This window comes from Condylura cristata, unplaced genomic scaffold (assembly GCF_000260355.1).
Source record: "Condylura cristata isolate star-nosed mole 26May11 unplaced genomic scaffold, ConCri1.0 scaffold00030, whole genome shotgun sequence".
Taxonomy (NCBI): Eukaryota; Metazoa; Chordata; class Mammalia; order Eulipotyphla; family Talpidae; genus Condylura; species Condylura cristata.
Genome location: NW_004567131.1, coordinates 24,951,781 through 24,972,275, shown reverse-complemented (window position 1 = coordinate 24,972,275; position 20,495 = coordinate 24,951,781). Strand labels below are relative to the sequence as shown.

Sequence of the window (20,495 nt, the reverse complement as noted above, 5' to 3'; positions counted from 1 at the left end):
AACACAGCACAGGAAGCAAAGAAGAAAACAGTAAATACAGTAAAAAGAAAAAAAAAAAAAAAAAAAACAGAAAAGAAAAAAGAAAGAAAGAAAACAGTAAAGAGGAAAGGATAGTTTATCCAAAGCGATCCCCACACCATCTGCTGCTCACTGTCATCATTGCACTCCGAGTAAGTTGTAACCGGGTCTCTGGATAAGAAATTACAGATTCTTACTGATTTTAGATGATACCGATCTTAAAAGAAAATCCCCAAATCATACAAAATAACTTATTTTTCAGTTTTCCTTATTTATAATGATCACTGTCATGGTAAGTTATCTGTCTCAGGCTCCAGAGTTCTTGGCCAATGGTGTGGCTAAAACAAGGGCTACAGAGGCAACTATCCTGGCACTGAACTTCAGCTTTGTGTCTTGTTAGTGTGTAATGGAGAGACTTCAGGTCTCTCAGCCTCAGTTTACCAACCTTCAGATGGGCACATAGTACCTATGCCAAAGGGTTTTCCTGATGGCTAAATCAAAAAATAAAGACCATTTAGACCACACTGGCTAACAGTTTCTCACACGTATTAACTCATCTACATACTAAGATAAAGACATCCACAGGAAGATGGATAAGCGGGTCTTTCTACAAATGCACCTTTAAAAGGAAACAGATTAATTTCAAAGGATAGAGCTCTTACAAAAACCCTCTAAAAAAAACAATTGGAAAATATTGTGATAGTACTACAAGAATAAGGCAGAAGAATTACTTTGAAAAATGTCATTTCTGTCAGAGAAGTTTCCCGGCAGTCACTAAACTTTATATTATGGACCTAGAGCTATTATGTAAAAACAAAAAACTACAGAAGTTTTTCATGCTTTTCATAAAGCTTACTGGATGTCTCTTTAAAGATTTTCAAAGTCACGATTTCACAAGAGCTCTTTTTATTTTGAATTTTAAACTGATTTTCACAAGGAAAATAAAAACAAATAATTTCTCCAAGAATACTGAATAACACATACAATTTCCATCCCCCCATTTGTACCACGCCTTCAGATTTTCTACATTTGTCTCAGAAACTGAACGCAGGGCAACATCATCATGAAAATACAGAAAATTATCACAAAACACACAAACCAAAGAGATCTGTGCTAGCAAACGAAGCTGACATTTTACATCTTTTCTAAATTATAACTAGATCACAAAATTCATAGCTTGAGGACAGTCCAGTACACCTGGAGAGGCTTTTGGAAACAGACTAACACCACCAACAAAAAAGTTTCCTCCCAAGCAGCATGCAAGAAGTTAAAATAAAAACCTAAAATGTTAACCCCTTGTTGAATTAAACCTGGAAACAGAAGCTGCAACTCTGGTGAATGTAGATGTGCCAGAGCATGGGGGGAAAAATTCCAAAAATTATATTTTGTTATAAAGGTACAGTTCTTACCTTACATCTTCAGTAAACCTTTATTTTCTAGAAGAAACTTTATAGATTTGCAGAGATCTTCAAGCCACCCATCTCTCGAATGGTTGAGCTCTGCCTGTCTTTATGGTGACTAAATGCAAGGCATGGGTTTTTTTTTTTACAGAAGGAAGCTTTTAGAGAAAATATGTGGTTTAAAGGAGCAGTATCCACCCTTGTTAAAACTATTTCACGGACATTCAGAGGTTTTGTTTCTACTCTATGAAAGTTAAATCTGAGTAGGAAGGCATTTTTCCTGTCCCGGAAATCAGCATAACTAAAACCAATGCTGAGCTAACGAGAAATGTTTCTTCCATGTGTTCTGTCTGGCAGAAACTGCAAGCCATATCAAGGAAACACGTGATGTTTATAAATACAATATGGCTCATGTTGTCATAACCTCTCAATGACAAAAAAAAAAAAAAAAAGCGCAAGGAAAAGCAAGCAGCTACACAGCAGGAAAGATGAGATTTGTATCACTTGGAAGCTTACATATAAGATGTGCATATATTACTCTATTTGTGTCTTAAAAAATAAAAGAAAAACTGGAAGCAGCAAGGGAGGAAGAAAATCTCTACCTTGTTCCAGACTGCCACTGTATTCAAACATGTTTGCCTAGCCATTTATGCAATGAGTGAACCCTCACCCAGCACAACAGAAATCTTTTTCACCTGTCAGAGACACAGCATAAATGGGACATCATTAGGGGTAACCTCATAAGGGAGTCCCATAGGGTGAATTTACACAAACAATAGAGTGAAGGCAAGGAATAGATGTGAAAATTTTAGATGTCAGTTTCATGACTGATTACTGATCTGAGCAGGCTGTTACCATTCCTAGATGGTCACGACCCTATCTTCAGAATCTTCGTAATCTTCGCAAGTGCCTAGACCAGAGAAGGCTCAGCTCACCCTGGTGGGGAGGGTCCCTGCACAATCATGATCCAGGGCAGCTCTTCTAGAATCATTTCTTCTCCTTTCCATGTTTGAAAATATTTATGTTGACTTCCAAAGCAAGAATTTCCTACTGAGTTATAATTACAGCAGAACACTCACTGTCTTATTTAATTTGTTATCTAGAAATTAGCTTGCTTTCTCCCTTAGGTGAATTTAACTCCTGAGAATCAAGTTTTCGGTAAGGATAGACATGTGCATTTCTAATAATCACTTATTTTAAACTTTAGGGTTTTAAAATGCCATGAAAGGATATTCATAGGATGGGGGATTTTGTTGGGTAGACAGACATTCATCTTTTTTATGTTGACCCTGAATTACCAGGATAAACACTTCTATTTACAAATCACTGTACTAGTGGGAGTAGAGAACACATTACCTGCTTGTGGTAGGAAAAATGAAGAAATTAGCTCCTTTTTCACTAAACATTCAATGAGAATTTCCTCAAAGATGGCTGTTGGGCAGGGAGAGGAAATGGACTAGGGAGTTTTTTTGGCTGGGTGGTTGTGTTTTACAGAAAAGCAAGAGATTTATTGACAGACAGGAAGGATAGGAAAGCTCTCCGAGTGGAAAGGGGTTCCAAATGGGTAGCCCAGGGAGTTTACCCCTAAGAAGCTTAGAGTTTAGAAAGAAACTTAATTTAAGATGTAAATGCCAAAAACACTAATGCAGGCAAGAAAAGGAGAGCGTGTTAAGAGTAGGAGGCGGAGAGGTGATATTTGTGGAAGTTTAGTGAAGGGGTGAGGGTTTAGAGAAGAGAGGAATAAGGAAATTTTGGTGAAGGTGAGTGACTGAGTTAAGCCTTCAAAAGCAGCATCCACCAACACTGGCGATGAAGGCAGCATTGCTGAGACGCCCGAATGGCCACTGACTAGGGGGGTGGGGTTGGGGGATGTTCTAGAGTTGGCCTGTTAGGTTCTGAATCCAGCCCCACCTGTGAGGCACTGTGGGGCCTTGAGCAAGTTCTCTCACTCCCCCATCCCCAGTTTTCACATCTGAAACAACGGATTGTTTTGAAAATCAAATGAAAGCAAATACAAGCCAAAGGTTCTGCAGGCTTCATGGCACAGAGGTAGGTGGAGAATGTAATTAGCATCACTGGAGTGTGTGTAAGAGGAACTCCCCCCCCCCACCCCTGCTGGGTGTCAAGGGGGGTCTTGAATGAATGAAAGTAGAGGGATGTCTCTTGAAACTTCCATTTCTACAGGGTTCTTATGTCTTCTGTTCCCATTGGTTTGCTCATTGGCCCCCCAAAGCCCCAAACCTTTCTCAACAAGAACAGTGGAAAAAGCAGCATTGGCCTGGTCACTTCACATAAACATACTAAATAGATACATCTTCTTTGTTTGTTTTTTTCTTTTCTTTTTCTTTTATCTGGTGGGGTATCTTTTTACCCAGTCAGAAGGGCCAAGTTAGAAGGGCTCAGTCACAATAGAGCAAAGTTAAAACAAGAGAGTCAAGAAATAAAACAGATACTAAAAAAGAATATTTTGTGCGCTCTCAAATCTTTCTGGAAATGCCACGTCAACATTTGCGAGTGGAAATACAAAAGAAGAGTCAGAAAGAACTGTGTTCAAATACGATGTCTGACATTTACCAGCCGTGTGGACTTGGGAAGGACCCCGGTGGATTCATCTGCATCATCGGTGAAGATGGGATCAGCTGCTACTTTGCAGAGCTGCTGACTAATTTAAATAAGATGTAAAGCATTTCACACATTGCCTACTAACCAGACACACAGAGGTCTAATAGCTGTGCCCAGAGAAACAATGGCATAGAATGAATTCTACTTATATGCTGACTAATTCCACAATGAAACTAATAGAATTCACATAAATTATAGCACCCAAGTCAAAGTGGGCTGGACAACAAAAGGAAGAAGAAAGTAGGAAGATAAAAAGGGAGGCCACAAAGGAAGGCGCACACAATACCCGCATCACAGCCTGCATGCTTGCTGTGGGCGGACCACAAATTTAATTCTAAGCTTTAGAGTAGCAACACAAAGAGGGAAAATGATCACATACAGATTCAAAATGTCCATATGATAAAAATAAACCACGAGAAGCACAACTATTTCTGGTGATGAGAACAGAGAGATATTTTTACTCTGGGTTCTCATTAATGACGGAAAAGGAATAATAGAGAATTCATAGCACTATCATTAGAGTACTCTGCACCCTGGAAGTGTTTACATTTACTACGGATAAGCACCACCACTGGCTTTCTGAGGGCTACAGAGAGCACAAACAAGAGGTGCTCTGTGCCTATGAAGAACTTGTTGATTTGTGGATGAGATGTATATGCAGCTAAGTGTGACATTCCCCACCAGGTAGAGATCAATTCTGTCATAACATTAAAGAAATGTTAGGAGTCTTTCGCTTGGCCTCTAAAACAAATCTTATTGTGGAAATTTTTAGCTATAAGAAGGAGGAGAGAAAATAACATAATGTGTTCCCATCATCCAGTCTTGACATTTTCCAACAATTTGCCAATTTTGTTTCATCTTATTTGCACTTTTTGGGTTTGTTTTGCTGGAGCATTTTTAAGCAAATGCCATTCATCTTGCCATTTTGCTGGTAAATACTTTAGAGTGTCTCATTTTTAAAAAATATAATAACCACCAAACCATTATTATATCCATCAGAATTACTGGTTATCCATTAATATCATCTAATTCCCCTTGCATGTTGAGATATCCCAAATAATTTCAAAGATGGTTTCTTACAGTTAGTTTCTTTTCCAGACAGGACCCAAACATGGTGTACACTGGCATTTGGATGTTTTAGTACAGAATAGACCTCAGAAAGAATACAGGGTTTTTTGTGTCAGCGGGAAGGAAGTGGGTAACTGTCCGGTAGTATGTAAGGTGACTAGAGCTTTGAAAGGCAGACATGGGGATTTCAGACATGAGGGCATTTCAGACACACGGAGTGCGAACTCTGGGTGGTTCTGTTTGCATGTGAGTGGAGATGAAACTGACTACCCGCCTGTTCTTTGCACAACGGGAAATCACAACGGGAAATCGAACTTAAGGAGATGACTCTGGAAGCAGCTATGAGACTGGAGTTGGGGAGACTGGTCAAATGCTGTTGCACAGATGACCATAAGGAAAACAGTGATCGTTATAACTCCATCAGCAGAACACGTAGGATCTGGGGTCACAATGTTTAGGTTCAAATCTCAGCTCTGCCACCATCTAGCCTTGTGGCGCTGGGGAACTTTCCAGCATGACACCTCCACAACTGTTTGAGCTATAAATATGAGAACTTGTATGAGTAACAGCTCAAAATGTCATCTTAAGGATTAAAGGAAATTACCTACAAAGTGCTTAGCCAACACTCCATAGAGCCAGCCACATTAGAAGAGGACTGGGGTGGACAGGGGCTGAGTGGAACGACCAGGCTCCATGACAGCTGGAAGTGTCCTGAATCGCGAGGTAGGCAAGTGATGAACCATGGCTAATTCATGTTCAATCGTGTTAATGTTAAGACCTCTTCTTCCCCGCCCCGCCCCTTAAAGCACACACATATGCATGCACACACATGTGCACTGCCAGAGCCAATCCATCATTCAGAAGGTGGGAAAATCAAGCAAGAAAAGAAGATTAGGACAGTTTTGCTTCAACAGAAGGCACTGGGAGTACTGGAAGAATTTCCATGGAGACAACCACTTGGAAGTTGGATGCATTTAATGTTTAAGGAAATGGCAGGGCTTCGGTTAGTTTCAAGGCTTGTCTGCATTGACATAATTGTTAAATCAGCAGTGAGGTCAAAATCACAGGAGAAAAGCTGCAGATTTTAAATAGAGCAAATTGAAACACACACCAAAACGGGTGAAGACTATGCACACATGGAGAAACATTTAGGGAGCAACAGAAAGAAAGTCCATGAATGAGGGAAGCTCAGTAGTGTCTGAATGTGGGTGGGGGGCTAGAAAAGCTGGTGAAGGGGCCATCTCTGGTGGTGCAATGGGTAAGAATGCAGCCTCTTCACTGCGAGTTCGACCCCTGGCCCTGGAGGTGACCCACATGGCGTGGCAGACCTCTCCTGACCCGCCCACTGCTCCCCTCAGCAGTGTACTTTGGCGATCTGCCTGTTCTGCTCCCCACTCTGTCTCTGGTGAATCCTCTTACCGCCCCTGCACCTCTGGCCTGTACCCCAGTTCTGTATGCATAAATAAATAAATAAACCTTAAGAAAAGCTGGTGAAATGGAAACTAAGGATTCTAAGGAGGCTATTCATCAGTGTAAGGTACAGCTCTTCAAATGGAAGAGCTCTGGGGGGTGATGGGGGCAGTGAACTGTTTGCGCTAGTAGATAATTCGATCCACAAGACCAAATCTGGGGAGTGTGTTCTATCTGCAAGTCTGGATGATGTCTACATTTAAGCAAAAATGAAAGGAACACAAGAGCACACTCAATGATAGGACCAGAGACTCTTGGGAAGTAAATCCCAAGAGAAATCCCCAAACTGAGAGAAAGCCACGTGTTTAGTGGACAGGCAGCCACTGCTGCCCTTTGAGAGTCATGAAATGTCATGGCTCGTCTCTGAGCTGTCCATCTGTGAATTAAAAAGCCCATGAGCTGGCCCTCCCTGGTGGTGTACTGGTTTGGGACTCAGCACTGCAAGCTAGCGATAGCCACTTTAGTGCGAGTTCGATCTCCAGCCCCAGAAATGATCCATCTGGCATAGGAAACTCCTCCTGATCTGCCTGCTGCTCCCCACCCTGTCTCCTGTGAATGTTCTCACTGCCCTGCACCTCTGGCCTGTACCCCAGTTCTGTTTGTATAAATAAATATATATTTAAAAAAAAACCAACCCATGAGTGTGTAAGCAATATGGTGAGCTCAGTCCCTTGGGGAGTGTATCTAATGTAGCAAAACCAAAGCCACATGATGAAATCAAGGTGACTTGTGTTGCCATGTAAAGAAGCAGAAGATAGGTGTACTCCGTTCCAGCAGAGAACCAGACCTCACTAGAGAGACTAGCCTCAAAAGTGCTCAGCCAGATGCCTGAAGACGAACGAGACGTGACAGACACGCCAAGCACTGTGGCCACAACCTCAGTTACTCTTTAGTCTAACACACTTCCAGAATACCGCCACTGCCCTCAGACACTGCTCTGGAGAACAGACTATTCTAGATACAGAGTTTTACACTTTCTTTTGTTCCACATGCAGGAAATTAAACTCAGAGGCCACTGCAAAGCTCTGGGGTAGCTTGGTCCAGTCCCTGTTTTCCACGATGCATGCTTATTGGTGATGAGCAGGCAGCTGGGAGGTCTGCTGCAAGCAGCCTCTGGAGACTGGTAAGTGAGGGCCAATGACATCAGGCACAGGCTGCGTAACTCATTCATGTAAGTAGCTATCATCGAATTCCTTCAGGGCACATACATGTTGCACACACTCGGAAGGATGGAGCTCCCCTAAACCCACCATGAAGCTCGATTTAGTCTGTAACAATTGATCCCGGCCCTGTTCTCTATTTCAGCTCTTTGCTTTGAGCAACAGAGTCAGGCAGCTGTACTCCAGGCAGGGCTCAGCATAGCTTCCTTTCCTTTAATGGCAAAGGCAGCCACGTTCATCGAGGAAGGGGAGAGCATTCCCATCTGCAAAGCCAAAAGGTGAGACTGAAGGTATCCTATGTCTTTCAGTTTCTGGAATCTGAACAGTGGCCAAGTTACAAGCTGCAGGCATGATCCCACCTAGTTGCTTTTTAAACTGCTTTCTACTTCTCAGTTCTAAGTAGTCTTCATTGACACCTAAAAGTTCTTCTATGGTTGGATGGTGAATACTTTTTGCCTCCTTATCTGGGGACAGTGGTAGATTTTTTTCTCCCCCAAACCTGCTGTATAAAGTAGGCTATGGGCAAGTCAAAGTGATCACTAGGGTCGGATTTGAAAGTAAAAACAGAACAACTTTACTGAAACCCATCACAGAAGTTCTGAATTCTAATAGGCGTCGTCCATATGGTTAATATTTGATTGTCTCTGTGCTCACTATGGGTCCTTGTGTAGGGCCACATCTGCTTAAGAGTTAAAACAGGTGTTCTCCCAGGCCATAAACAGGATTTTCAGAGGCAATTTTGGGGCCCCTGTGTGGGCTCTCCATACAGAAACAGAATCCTGAGCACCATGAAACTCTAGTTTCAAGGCAAGACATATCAAAAATAAAGCTATCCAAGGGAGCAGAGACTCTGAAGATGTCATAGAGAAAAAGAATAAGGAAGTCATAAAAGGCAGGGATAGGGTAATATTCGGCCCATGCTTCCTGAATAACATGACTCAGTCTTCACATGGTGCTGGTTTACATTTAAAGTGTAACTGGCTAAAAATAAAACTCAGAATCCAAGATTTTCTGAAGTAGCAACACAGCCATTACTTGAAATCACACTTCAGTTTAGACAAAGGCAGTTAGGTACATAAGAGAACCTCTGAAAAAGTGTAGACTCTGATCTGATAGTATTATCACTCATATTCCAGAATTGCACAGAAATTCTCTAGCACTTTCTGTTAGACCGCCTGCATTCGCACACCCTAAGCTGGAGAAATCAATCTATTTTTTTCCCCGTCTATCTTTCCTGCAGAGGAAGGTAGCACTATTTTTAGAAATTCAACACCTTCTGGTAGACCTGTACCAATGTGATTTTTAAATCTGCCTTTTCAATTTCCCTGTTCTTTTTTCTTCAAACTATCCCTGTGAACTCTGAATGGATAATCTTCTGAGCTGATCTAACGCTACAGCATTTTAGCTCCTAAATCATAAAGATTTTTGTACTATGACTTCAACATGATTCAGATAAGATTTGATAATATTTAACATGGTAAGAGCAAACAGTCTCAAATTAGGTGAATAATACACTGAGAATCTAGGACTTGAAATAATTGAATTACGAACATGAATACATTTTAACACGCAATTGTGCACATTTTTCTTTCTGTCACTGCTTGCGTGTTTTGTTTTGACTGGAGAAAAAAATAGCAAGAGATCCTCTAAATAAGTTAATATATTATGGATTGAGGCCTTTTTTTACGTCAAGATCTTTCTGGACAAAACTGAAGTCCACAATTGAAGACGAATTAGGAGGTATCAGGCACTATTTTAATCCTTTGCCCCAAATGACCATCTGATTTCTCCACTCAAGAACAAATAATGAGCCTTCAGACAAGATAAAGGGTGAGAACCCCCAAGACCTGGTGGTGGGGCACAATTCCATCAGGAAAACAGATCAAAAGACTCGCTAGGTTAAATTAAAACCAGAGCAGGAACACTTACCCTCATGTCTCCATTCACAGTTTTCGGTGTATGATTGAATGCGTGTGCAGGATCCTTGTTGTATACTTTGAGAAGCGATCTGTCCTGAATGTTCCTGGAAGCAAAAGCATCAATAACTATGGCAGGTGGAAGGAGCCTGACTTTGCCCATTTTTTGCTGGCCCAAAAGAGCCAGGTTAAAGACATCAATAATCTAGCAGCTGTTTGCAATCAACTGGACAAAAAGTTCTTTTACTATAAGATAGGCAAAATAAACAAAGAAAAGAAGAAAAATAACTTCAGCTCTTCCCTTTTTTGTTCCTTGGGAAAGTATTATTCTTTCGGTAGAGTTCTCCACCCACAGATATCAGGTAGCCTGAACTTTCTTTCAAGATTCTGAGCCCGGAAAGCTAACACCTCCAGAAACAATAAAACTCTATATTTGCAACACTCTCAAAGAGATTCGGTTCATGTTTAAATATTTAATTGTTTACTTTGCCTAAACACCTCGCTTTCAACTTATCTAATGAATGCACCCAAACACTCCTTTTTTCCCTCCAATATTTTCATTTCATGGCAAACAAACACTTCATTTCAGCAAAGGCAAGGACATGTACTTGCAGTCCAGAAAAACAAAGGACCACAAAGATCAAAACCAGTACAATGCCTTTTCTTGACTTCAAGAATGTGTTTTTTAAAACAGCTTCTGATATACAAGCTCATCTATGGGACATGCAGGGTAGCTAGGAAGAACAACAGAAGATAAAATTTCTTCCTCTCCTCTGTCTCTCATGGAGGCATTTAGAGCTCAGGAAGTGAACAGAAGTCATAAATCTGACGCGACTTTAAGAGCCTACCTTCAGGGTACGTAAGAGCCTATGAGCACCTGTGCAGTCCCATCCGAGCACAGTCAGGGCGCACCGTGAACGGCTGAGGCATTCCGAGCCCCGCTACCCCGGGCTCCAGCCAGCCGGCGCTGGGCAGCAGGAATGGGGAGACACGTTCCTTTTCTCCAGGTGCAGCCACTCGTTTCGTGAGCTGATCGCAATCACTGGGATTATTGGGTTGTGTTTTTGTTTAAAAGAAGTGGAAGATTCTTGGACTAGTCTTGCTTCTCTTCTTTAAATATCCATCAGTAACTGCTTTGAAGCAGTAACTAGCCCAAGCTTGCTAAGTTGCTCCAGATTTCAAGGAGTTCCTCAGAAGTTCACTAAAGGGGGGAGCCTCAAGCCCTAGTTATGCGAAGGGACTATGCCATGATGAAGAGAAGAGTTCACAGACGGTGAGGAGGGATGGAGTTTCTAAATGAGGTCACCCTGTAATGGGGGAAGCCGCCAGTGATGAGGTGGAAAAAAAAAAACAAAACTGAAAACCACGAAAAACTTAGTGTGACTCTAAAGGGATTTAAAATACATGAGGTTGGTTGATGATTAATTTAGAAACATGTTCATCCAAGATGAACCAACAGTAAAGGCCCAGATTGCATTTACCATGGCAACAATTACAACACAGAATTTCAACCTGAACTGCCTGTAAATTTTCCCTAAGGAGAATATGGAGAACCCAACACAATGATGAAATAACCAAATGTTCAGCAAATATACTCACTTCAAAAATATTGAAGGAGATGAAATAAAATTTGTCTCTAAATTTAGAAGATACAAATTATTGGTTTTAGTTAAACATCTATATGATACAGGTGGGATTTTTTTTTTTTGGAACGAGGTTAGAGGGAGGTTGACTGGAACGCTGATGGTATTTATGCATTAAAAACAAAGAAGTAGAATAATCCTTTGAGAAAGACATGCATGTGATCATCTGGCAGAAACATTATATTCATCACCACAGAGGAATATTTTATTCACTTAAAAATTTTAGATCTATTTTTATATTCAAGGAGAAACACTGAAAAGGAAAATCATAAACAAACTTATAATCCGTGATGTCTAACTTATACATTTTAATTGAGATTTTTCAAATGCCAAGCATTAGTACTGCAGAAGGACCACCAAGATGTTATTTTTGCAACTACAGATATAATAGCTGAAAGTGATTCCTGTTCTAAGCAATCACTTTCCCCCTCAAGCTGCTCTTATCTATTTTTTCTACAGAATTTGCATCCAGCAGGATCACCTTAGTTTGGAAATTTGGATAAGTTTTTTTACTCTGCCCTTCCCCCCTTTCTCTCTTTTGTGGCTACTTCAGGACACTCTCACAGAATGTGTAAAGGAAGCCCAAATAGTAATATGATGACCTTGGGAGATGCTCTGGAAAATCGTAACTTATTGTAATATAAAAATACTTGGGTGGGCTGCAAAAGAGTAGAATCCAACTACTCTGAATAACCCCATCAGTTTTGAGCTCTATAATCAAAAGTAGCTTTGTGTAGTTTCATGTTTATTATTACCACATCTTTGAGTCCCTCTAACAGCAAAACAGAAATTGAAGAAGACCCTTGTAAAACAACATATAAAAGCCCTACATGGGATTGTATTACTGCAAACATGCTCGAGAAATAATGTGATCATGTTTAAGTTCATGCCCTGTAAATTCAATTTTTTTTGGGTGACAGCTTGATTAATAATTTATTTCAAAAACAAACATGAATTTTCTGATAGCCATGAATATTTAAACATGCTTTTAAAAAGCCAGAAGGTTGTGTAACAGATGCAGCACCTATGCCTCAGGGCGTGTGTCAAACTTTGCAAGTCCTAAATTACTCATAGCCCAAGCCTAAAAATGATCATAGAAATACCATTGATATCTATCATTTCACATTTATTATACACTAGAGGCATCTGTTTAAAAAGAGATCCCCATTAATTTCATAATAAAGAAACAAGACAGCCTGTTATCCCCCGAGAACAGGGACCCAGATATCAATTGTGTGGCCCAAATTGGGGGAACCCCCCAATTTGGGGGAAACAAATGGATGAAATAGAAAGTTTTTGACCAAAAATGTGGACAGTCAAGCTTGGCACTGGTCTTGGAAATATATTGGCTGTGTGATCTTGAATAAGTCCCTTCACTTTATGCATATTTCTGGTTCTAAAAAATGGAAGGACTGGATGATCACTAAATAATGTTTTAAGGGGCCTCCCTAGTGGCGCAAGGGATTAAGTCTCAACATTATGAAGCTATATGCAGCCACTGCAGCACAGAGTTTGACCCCCAGGCAGGGAGGTGACCCACAGCAGCAGACCTCTCTCTGCTCCTCTCAGCAGTGTATTTCAGTAGATCTGCCTGTCTGTATCCCAGTTTTTGGAAGGAAGCTATGCTAACCACTCTACCACCAACACCCCATGTATCCCAGTTTTTGTATGTATAAATAAATAAGTCCTTAAAAAATGTTATAAGTTCTAAAATGTTTAGAGGCTGTGTTAGCTACTTTTATTTTTTTAAATTAATTTGGTGTTGATTTATGTCCTGTTTCTTCAGCTGTTTGGTTGGGATGGATAAGCTAGGTCCCTTCCACTCTACACACAACACCACCACTTCTAATAGCACGAGTCGATTAGCCTAATGTTAGTACTTTCTAGGGACCCTGGAGAAACCCACTTGAAAAGTGAGAATCTTTGGTAAAAGTCACTTCTTTAAGAAACAAATGGATTCTAAGGGTGTTCTCAAACCCTTCCCTTGTGAGTAGTACCTATTATTGGCGGTCACTGCTTGTATTCTAAGTCCGTTACATACATAATGCCACAGTGGGGTTGTGGCCTAAAGTCACACTCTATGAGGGAAGGAGCAGGAAGTTGAGAAAGTTCCGGTAGTAAGTACTGGTTTCCACTCTTGGGATCTTGATCAAGTCTTTCCACTACCTCTCTGGGTCTGAGTTTCCTGAACTCAGAAAAAACATGGTTCTGAATCATCTCTAATGTTCTTTACAGGTGTAATAGGCAGAGATCCATGTGCAAAGGGTCTGTTCTCAGAAATGCAAACTGCAGCTTGCAAATAATTTACAGATGAATCGGCAGTGAACTTAAAGTAAGTCTGCCCATCAGAATGATGGCTGTATTTTCTTCACTGAGCCAAGGAGAGATTAGGACATGATGTAAATGCTAGCGGTTACAAATGCATATGGCGGACACAGTCACAAAAGGCGTGGCGACTCACCTCACATCATTTAACTCATAGTAGACATTTCTGCTTTCATCTTTGATGTAAATGGCGACACTGGGCGACTCCAGCATTTTCATGGTGAGCTGCTGTGGAAAGGCACTTACGAAGAGAGCACGGATTGTATCTGCACTTGTGATTTCATTCGGCATCCTGAGCTGCTTGGTTTCATCTCCGTACTGGAGATAGAGGACCCCTGCAGGCCAGGGAACAAAATGACAGTCACAGATCAAGGCGGACAGGACTTGCAGCACAACTTAAGCCACTTCTGTCCTACCGTTCTCAGGAATGGTTAGGACAAGTATGGGGAACTATGTAATGCATCTTTGGAATTTTCCAGGAATGCACCCACTGGTTAACATGTAAGTATCTACTTTTATTCTTTGGCATCCAGGCAGGTGTTAAAGGGGCTAATTTTCAGTTATTTTAAATCAAAAGGCTAAGCAGCTAACCTCTGTAGCCTAAAGCAAAAGACAACACTTAATTCCTTTAAAGGCATATTTAAGAATCTGACCTTGTGAGGGTGTGATTTTCTCCCACATCTTTTATAACTAGAGACCCAATTATAGCAATGGGCAAGACAGACAGTTTGTCTTTATTGTCCATTTTGAAACATTTTAAGTGGAATACCACCGTATTTCTACTGTGACTCTAATACATATTTGTTGAATGTTTATACCATATGAAACTCTGTACATGAAGAGTCTAGTACCTTCCTGGCTTCAGCTATATAAAACAGAACAAGTCAGTACACAAAGAAAAACACAAATGTGGCCCCCAATGAACCATGACTTCCAGTACTGGTGCCTCTTCCACATGGAGTCTGGGCCTCACCATGTGACTTGCTGAGGCCAACAGGTCATTAGCATGAGTGATATGAAATGGAGGTGACGTAAGTTCTCGTACCCTGGATCTTATTCTCTTGGTGAGTGTGGTTTGGATGTTCCCTCATGGAATCAAGCTTCTGTGGAGTCCAGTGGAGCCAGATGGGGAGGCAACATGACGATGAGGAGAAGCCCTGACTGAAGCCCCCACTAAGCAATGTTCTACAGCCAGGGCCATGCGTTGGTGCTGGTTGTGGGGGTGAACCACCTTGAGACTGGAGCTCCAAGCCCCAGTTGAGCTCCCCTGGCTGGTGCCATATAGAACAAAAGTGAGACAAACCCTCCAAGTCCTTTCAGATTGCAGAATTACAAGCAATTATGCAATTGTCATTGCTTTAAGTCCCTATGTTTCGGGTCACTTGTTCCCAAGATACAGACAACTGAAAAGGGCACCAAAATCTTGACATTTAATTTGAATCTAACTTCCTGCAAGAATCTTGCTAAGGAGGGACTACAACTACTAGAATAAGTTTTGGCAGGAGAGACTTAAGAGAATAAAATAAAACTTCTGGTTACATTTGGCAGTTTGTATAACAAATTTAACTCTACTTCCTTTTGAAATGCCAATAAATGGCAATGAGGAATTGTCAAAAAGCATTACATGAATAATCAAGGGAACGAGAGAGAAAACAATAGCAGATCAGAAAAATCCTAACACCTCAGACTTTAGGGGGAGCTCCAGTAAGTCGTGTATGGCCAGAGAGAGGCACTCTGGAAATGAGGCGGGGGGGCCTTCTCGAGACAGGAAGGCAGAGTGAGTGGAAAGCATGAGGTCTGACTCAATTTGACTGAAAGGTGCAACGAGCTGTCCCCCACGTGTCCCTTTTCATCCCACTCAACCAAGTGACTTCTCATGTGCACTGAAGGCTGACGCGGTTGAACGAAACAGACTAGATCCTGGCTTGCCAGCACAGAGCAGGGTGGGAGCCGCGTTTCCTGACTAAATGCTGACAACAGGGCTGACACTTCAGGAAATCAGAGCACCCTCTGTGGGGCTGACCAGCAGAGAGAAGACCTGTGGGCTTTAGAAGTAAGATGCAGGTTCTGGAGGTAAGCCCAGAGTGGAACATCTTGGCACACAAATAAAAGCTTCCACTTCTGGTAACTGTTCCCCTGGCTCACACAGTAACAGGTTACTGTGAGCTAACAGACATTTCATAAAAACCTCTAACATGAAGATCCAAACAAACAGAAAACTCAAAAGAGATGAGAGTCCAAGAAAAGGGCAACATTTGGAGAATAAAAGTGAGCTCTGGAAAGCATGGGAGCGGACACTAAATATTCAGCAAAGAGGAAAAAGTCAGGGCCTCGCTGGTGGCGCAGAGGGTGAAGTCACAGCATTATGAAGCTATCTGCAGCCACTGCAGCATCAGTTTGATCCCCGGCAAGGGAGTGACCCACATTGTGCACAGACCTCTCCTGACTCACCCACTGCTCCCTTCAGCAGTGTTTTTCAATCTGCCTATTCTGTCTCTGGTGAATCCTTTCACTCACACCCACGCCATACCTCTGAACTGTACCCCAGTTCTTGTATGCATAAATAAATAAATCTCTACAAAAAAGAAGAGGAAAAGTCAATGAAATGTCAGAAAGTGAAATAAAAAGATTATAGAATGGGAAGAAGGTAAAAACCAATAAGGATTACAGAGAACTATTTCATAGCATCCCAATTCCTAATAATTGGGATTTGGGGAAAAGATCAGGAAAAACAGATGACGTTTTACAAAAAATATTATTAAGGCCTTCCCCGCCCTCCAGGTAGAAGGACAGGATATGAGGGGATATGGAAAAGACATGTGGAATGTGCTCCACCTCAGCCTTGTCACCGAGACAACCCAGAGAGCCCCCAGAGGTGGGGAGAAAAGTCACAAATGCAGGCTCAGGGGCAAAGAAAAACATTAGCTTTCTTAGCAGCACCCTAGAAACCAAATGCCAAAAGAAAAACAGTTTTGAACATCTGTTTTCCTTCTAGATCTGTATCCACCTGTCATGGCCCAGGGGAAGCGTTCACCTACCCCTTAGCATTCTCCTAGGGCTGGGCAAGTAATCAAATTAACAGCAGACAGGTTAAGAGGAGAAAACAAAACTTAATTACATGCTTCTGGAGTTGTGGGTTTCAAAGCCAACAGGGCAAAATGGGGGTGTGGGTCCCGAGCTGAGGAGTGGAAGAGAGAGGGGCTTGGTGCTTCAAGGAAGAGAGGGAACTCATCTGCTGAAGAGTGACATGCAGATGACAAAGACTGCTGCTACCTCATATTTGCCCTGCCACACTGATACATTTCTCTGCTAGATGGTTATTTTTGCTAAAAGTTCACACTGTGATTAACTCTGCCAATTTTCATCCCTCCAGGCAGTAAAGGGATGGTACAGTTTCTTGTGAGACTGCAGGGCCCTTACTGACAGCAACCTGAAATGATCAACAAGCCACGTAGTGGGAAGGCGTATTTGGGACGTTTTGGGCGTCTTTATCATCATGAGGAAGTTTCTCCTTCAACCCAACCATCCACAGGCCTTCATTAAGGCTACCTTCTTGGCCAGGCTGCCCAGAATACCTTACCCCACATTCCAGCATTATTCTCCCTATTTTTTTTTATACCCCCATCCTTCTTTTATTTACATTTCTTGAGCATTTTCATGCTCTACTATGATTCATACTTCAATTACTTCTATTTCTTCTTGTGAGTCTCTCCCATTAGAGCATAAGCTTCATGAGGTCAGAGTTTCTCTTTAGAGCTTGTTGGTAGTTGGCCACTATGGTGTTCTTAGACCCTGTGATTGGACCTATTAGACAGTAGGTTTTTAAGGAATGCTGGTAGCATGAACGGCTGATTCACTAGTCATCCAAAATGAATGTTCATTTTGGGGTCTTTCCCAGCTATGGGAGTTTTTTTATATGACATATACAGCCTAGTAACCTCATTCCTGGTCAGTATTAATACATTCTGGTGACTGTTTCCTTCATGAGGTCAGCTCCCCTTCTCCACCCATCACAGTACCGACACTTTGTTTCTCCCAGGAAACTAGTTGTCCAGAGTTTCTCTGCCGTTACACACCTCATAAGTAAACAACAGCCTTCACGCCAGTCTGACACAGATCATGTGTTCCTTCTGCCCTAATCAAGAGATGCAGTGAGGGTCCTTTGTGATTGCTAATGTCATGTCAAAAGGCCCACACCACTCCTGAGGTCTGAGCCCACCACACCAGGGCGAGGCCCTGGCAAGCGGGCCAGCTGTGGCCTCACTACAGACAAACATCACGGGCTGCTCCCCTGACTGGCCTGGTTTTCATTCCCACATCTGCATTCTGTACATGCGTCTGCGCTTGAAATAGAATGTGGACAGCTTAGGGCCTCCACCATGGTTACCTCAGTGTCTGGCCGGCACAGCTGCCAGCTGGGTGCACGAGGCCACTTCCAGATCGCCAAAGCCGGAGGAGATGGGAAAGACGCCTTCACATAGAAAACAGGCTTTTTACACTTGGTGCAGTCTGCTTTCTTGGTTCAGGCAACTATTTAGTTATGTAGCAATGCTTATACTCAGAAGGCATTTCTTTTTTCCACCCTCCCTCTCTCCACTCTTTCCCCTCCCTCAAGAAGGAATTTTTTAAATATATGATGGTGTTTCATTGGTAGTGATGACACTGTCACTCTTTCCTAGTTCCAAGTTAGTGCTGGCTGCTCCAGATTTCCAGAGGAAGTCCAAAGGACTTTGGAACATAAACTAAAGATCATAAAATCCTTTTATGAAGAAGGGAAATGCATTTATAGGCTATCTGCTTGGTGTCACAAACAGTCCATGGGTAATTCATTTAATCAGCACAGTTTCTCTTATCAGGTCATTGTTACGGCCCGTTTTACAGATAGGAAAATGGAAATTTAGCTTTGAGTACCTCACGAGTTCCAGGCAGTAAATGAATCAATTCACAGATCCACGTCTACCCATACCCTCCCTTGAAGGATATGACCTCTAACCCCTGCATTACGCACTTCTCTCCTTCCTAACCTCCTCATCTTGGTTTATCACACTTCTAGGCTGACCATCTGCTTCAAGATGTTGATGTATGACAGGGTCAGCAGAGAAAAAAAATTTCTGTCTTTGAGTTAATGATGACATGTGGTTAGAAATAATCCACACGCTGGGACAGGAGGAAGAAGACACGGAATTTTGAAAGCAAAGGGCTGTCACTACTTCACAATGCTTGGATCCTCTGAGGAGCCAAGACACTCAACAGTCCTTATTTTAATGACTCTGCAAAGGCATGTGGCTTTTGCCCCCAAGAACTCTTGGTCACATTTTACAGAAATAAAGTACACGGGGCAGGTCATGTTTGTGTGTACATCCTTAAAATCTTTTCAATTTCAGTCATTTCCAAAATGCGGAACATCTCTTACAATATTGTTTTCTTAAGATGGGGTGCAAGGCTTTACATAGTATGACTTGCAAGGGACTAAAGTTCGTGTTTCTCCAAAATCAATACTAAAACCCCTGCCCAGTTCCAGGGTGATGGTATGTAGAGGTGGGGTCTCTGGGAGGGGTAGGGTCATGAGTGTGGAACTCCCTGACGGGATTTGCCCTCTTACAATATGAGACCCTAGAGGGCTTGTTTTCTGTCTCTGCTGTCTGTCATATGTGGATATAAGGAGAAGATGAAGGTCTGCAAAGTAGAAAGCAGGACATTTCCTCACCCAGATCTTCTGGCACCTTGGTCTTGGACCTCCTGTCCTTCAGAACGCTAGAAACACAGTGCTGTTGAAGTCATCCAGCCTATTATAAATTGTGACAGCAGCCTGCATGGACTCATACAGACTTCCACTCTCTTATTCCTGACTTATTAGCCCAAATTATGGCACATTTCTAGAGCACATGGTAAGTTATAGAACTTCATGAAAGTAACTTCACAGAACAAGCACATTCATACCGTCTGCTGTGCCATCAGCTTTGGTGCCTCTGCCACCACGTCTCTGCTTGGTGTGCACACTATCTCCTCTGCACAACCTCCACCCATCCTTCCACCACTTTTCCATTAAGAATTGAGGAACACATTCTCCTCACATGTGTGTTCACACTGTGTTTTACTAAAATTGCAAGCATTACATTCTGCATTATAATTATTAGTCTCATCAGGTGATGATACAGTGGACTTGGACATGAAGTAGATGCTCAAATATCTTTTAGTTGACATGAATCGATTCTCCCTGTAATGTGTGAGCAAGGTAATACAACGCATGCCTGCCTTCCAGAGTGCCTTCCCCAATATTTCCGAAGGGAGAGTTCCTGTCGGCAAATGATGGTGAGAATTCAAAATGCTCAAATTCCTCAGTTTCTCCAAATCCAATTTAAAAGTATGCAAATCAATACTTGCATTACAACTATGGTAAAGGACAAGAGTTTTGAAAATATAAAGAGCTCTTAAAGTATCCTTTGATGCAAAATTTACAGTTTTTAACTTAATGGGAAAACCATAAAAATTAAACTAGTAGTAAAGTATTTCACGTCTATAGAGCTGACAAATGTTTTTACAATAAAACAAACAGTGCTGACAGGAGTTGGGAAAATGGGTTATTTCATAAGTCACTGTGGGGAGAGTAAACTGATACCACTTCTCCAAAGGGTTATTTGTCAATATGTGTCCAAAATATACAGATGGTTGAGCCAGTAATTCTACATCTACACATTTATGCACAAAAATATGCTTACTGATGTGCTCAGTAAAGGTTCATCAATAAGAGGACGGGGGGTTGTTTATTGCTGCTTTATTTACAATTGGAAGCAGCCCAAATGCCCAAAAGTAGATGACTGGATTAAAAAGATGTGGTACATATATACAATGGAATATTACTCAGCAACCAAA

General features: G+C 41.8%; 1 protein-coding gene across 5 annotated transcripts in view; it reads right to left on the bottom strand.

Annotated features, from left to right (window-relative positions):
• Positions 1–20,495, bottom strand: part of KIAA1217 (KIAA1217 ortholog) — a 396,114-nt gene that overhangs the window by 77,492 nt on the left and 298,127 nt on the right. For 4 of the 5 annotated variants that reach the window (XM_012731298.1, XM_012731297.1, XM_012731301.1 and 1 more), the window contains exons 4-5: positions 13,759–13,957; positions 9,668–9,761 (exon numbers count right to left, since the gene is read on the bottom strand). In XM_012731298.1, coding sequence (XP_012586752.1) covers positions 9,668–9,761; positions 13,759–13,957 — 293 coding nt within the window. Of the gene's footprint in view, positions 1–1,427; positions 1,471–9,667; positions 9,762–13,758; positions 13,958–20,495 lie in introns of those variants that run through there. The other variant, XM_012731300.1, reaches the window with a different exon arrangement.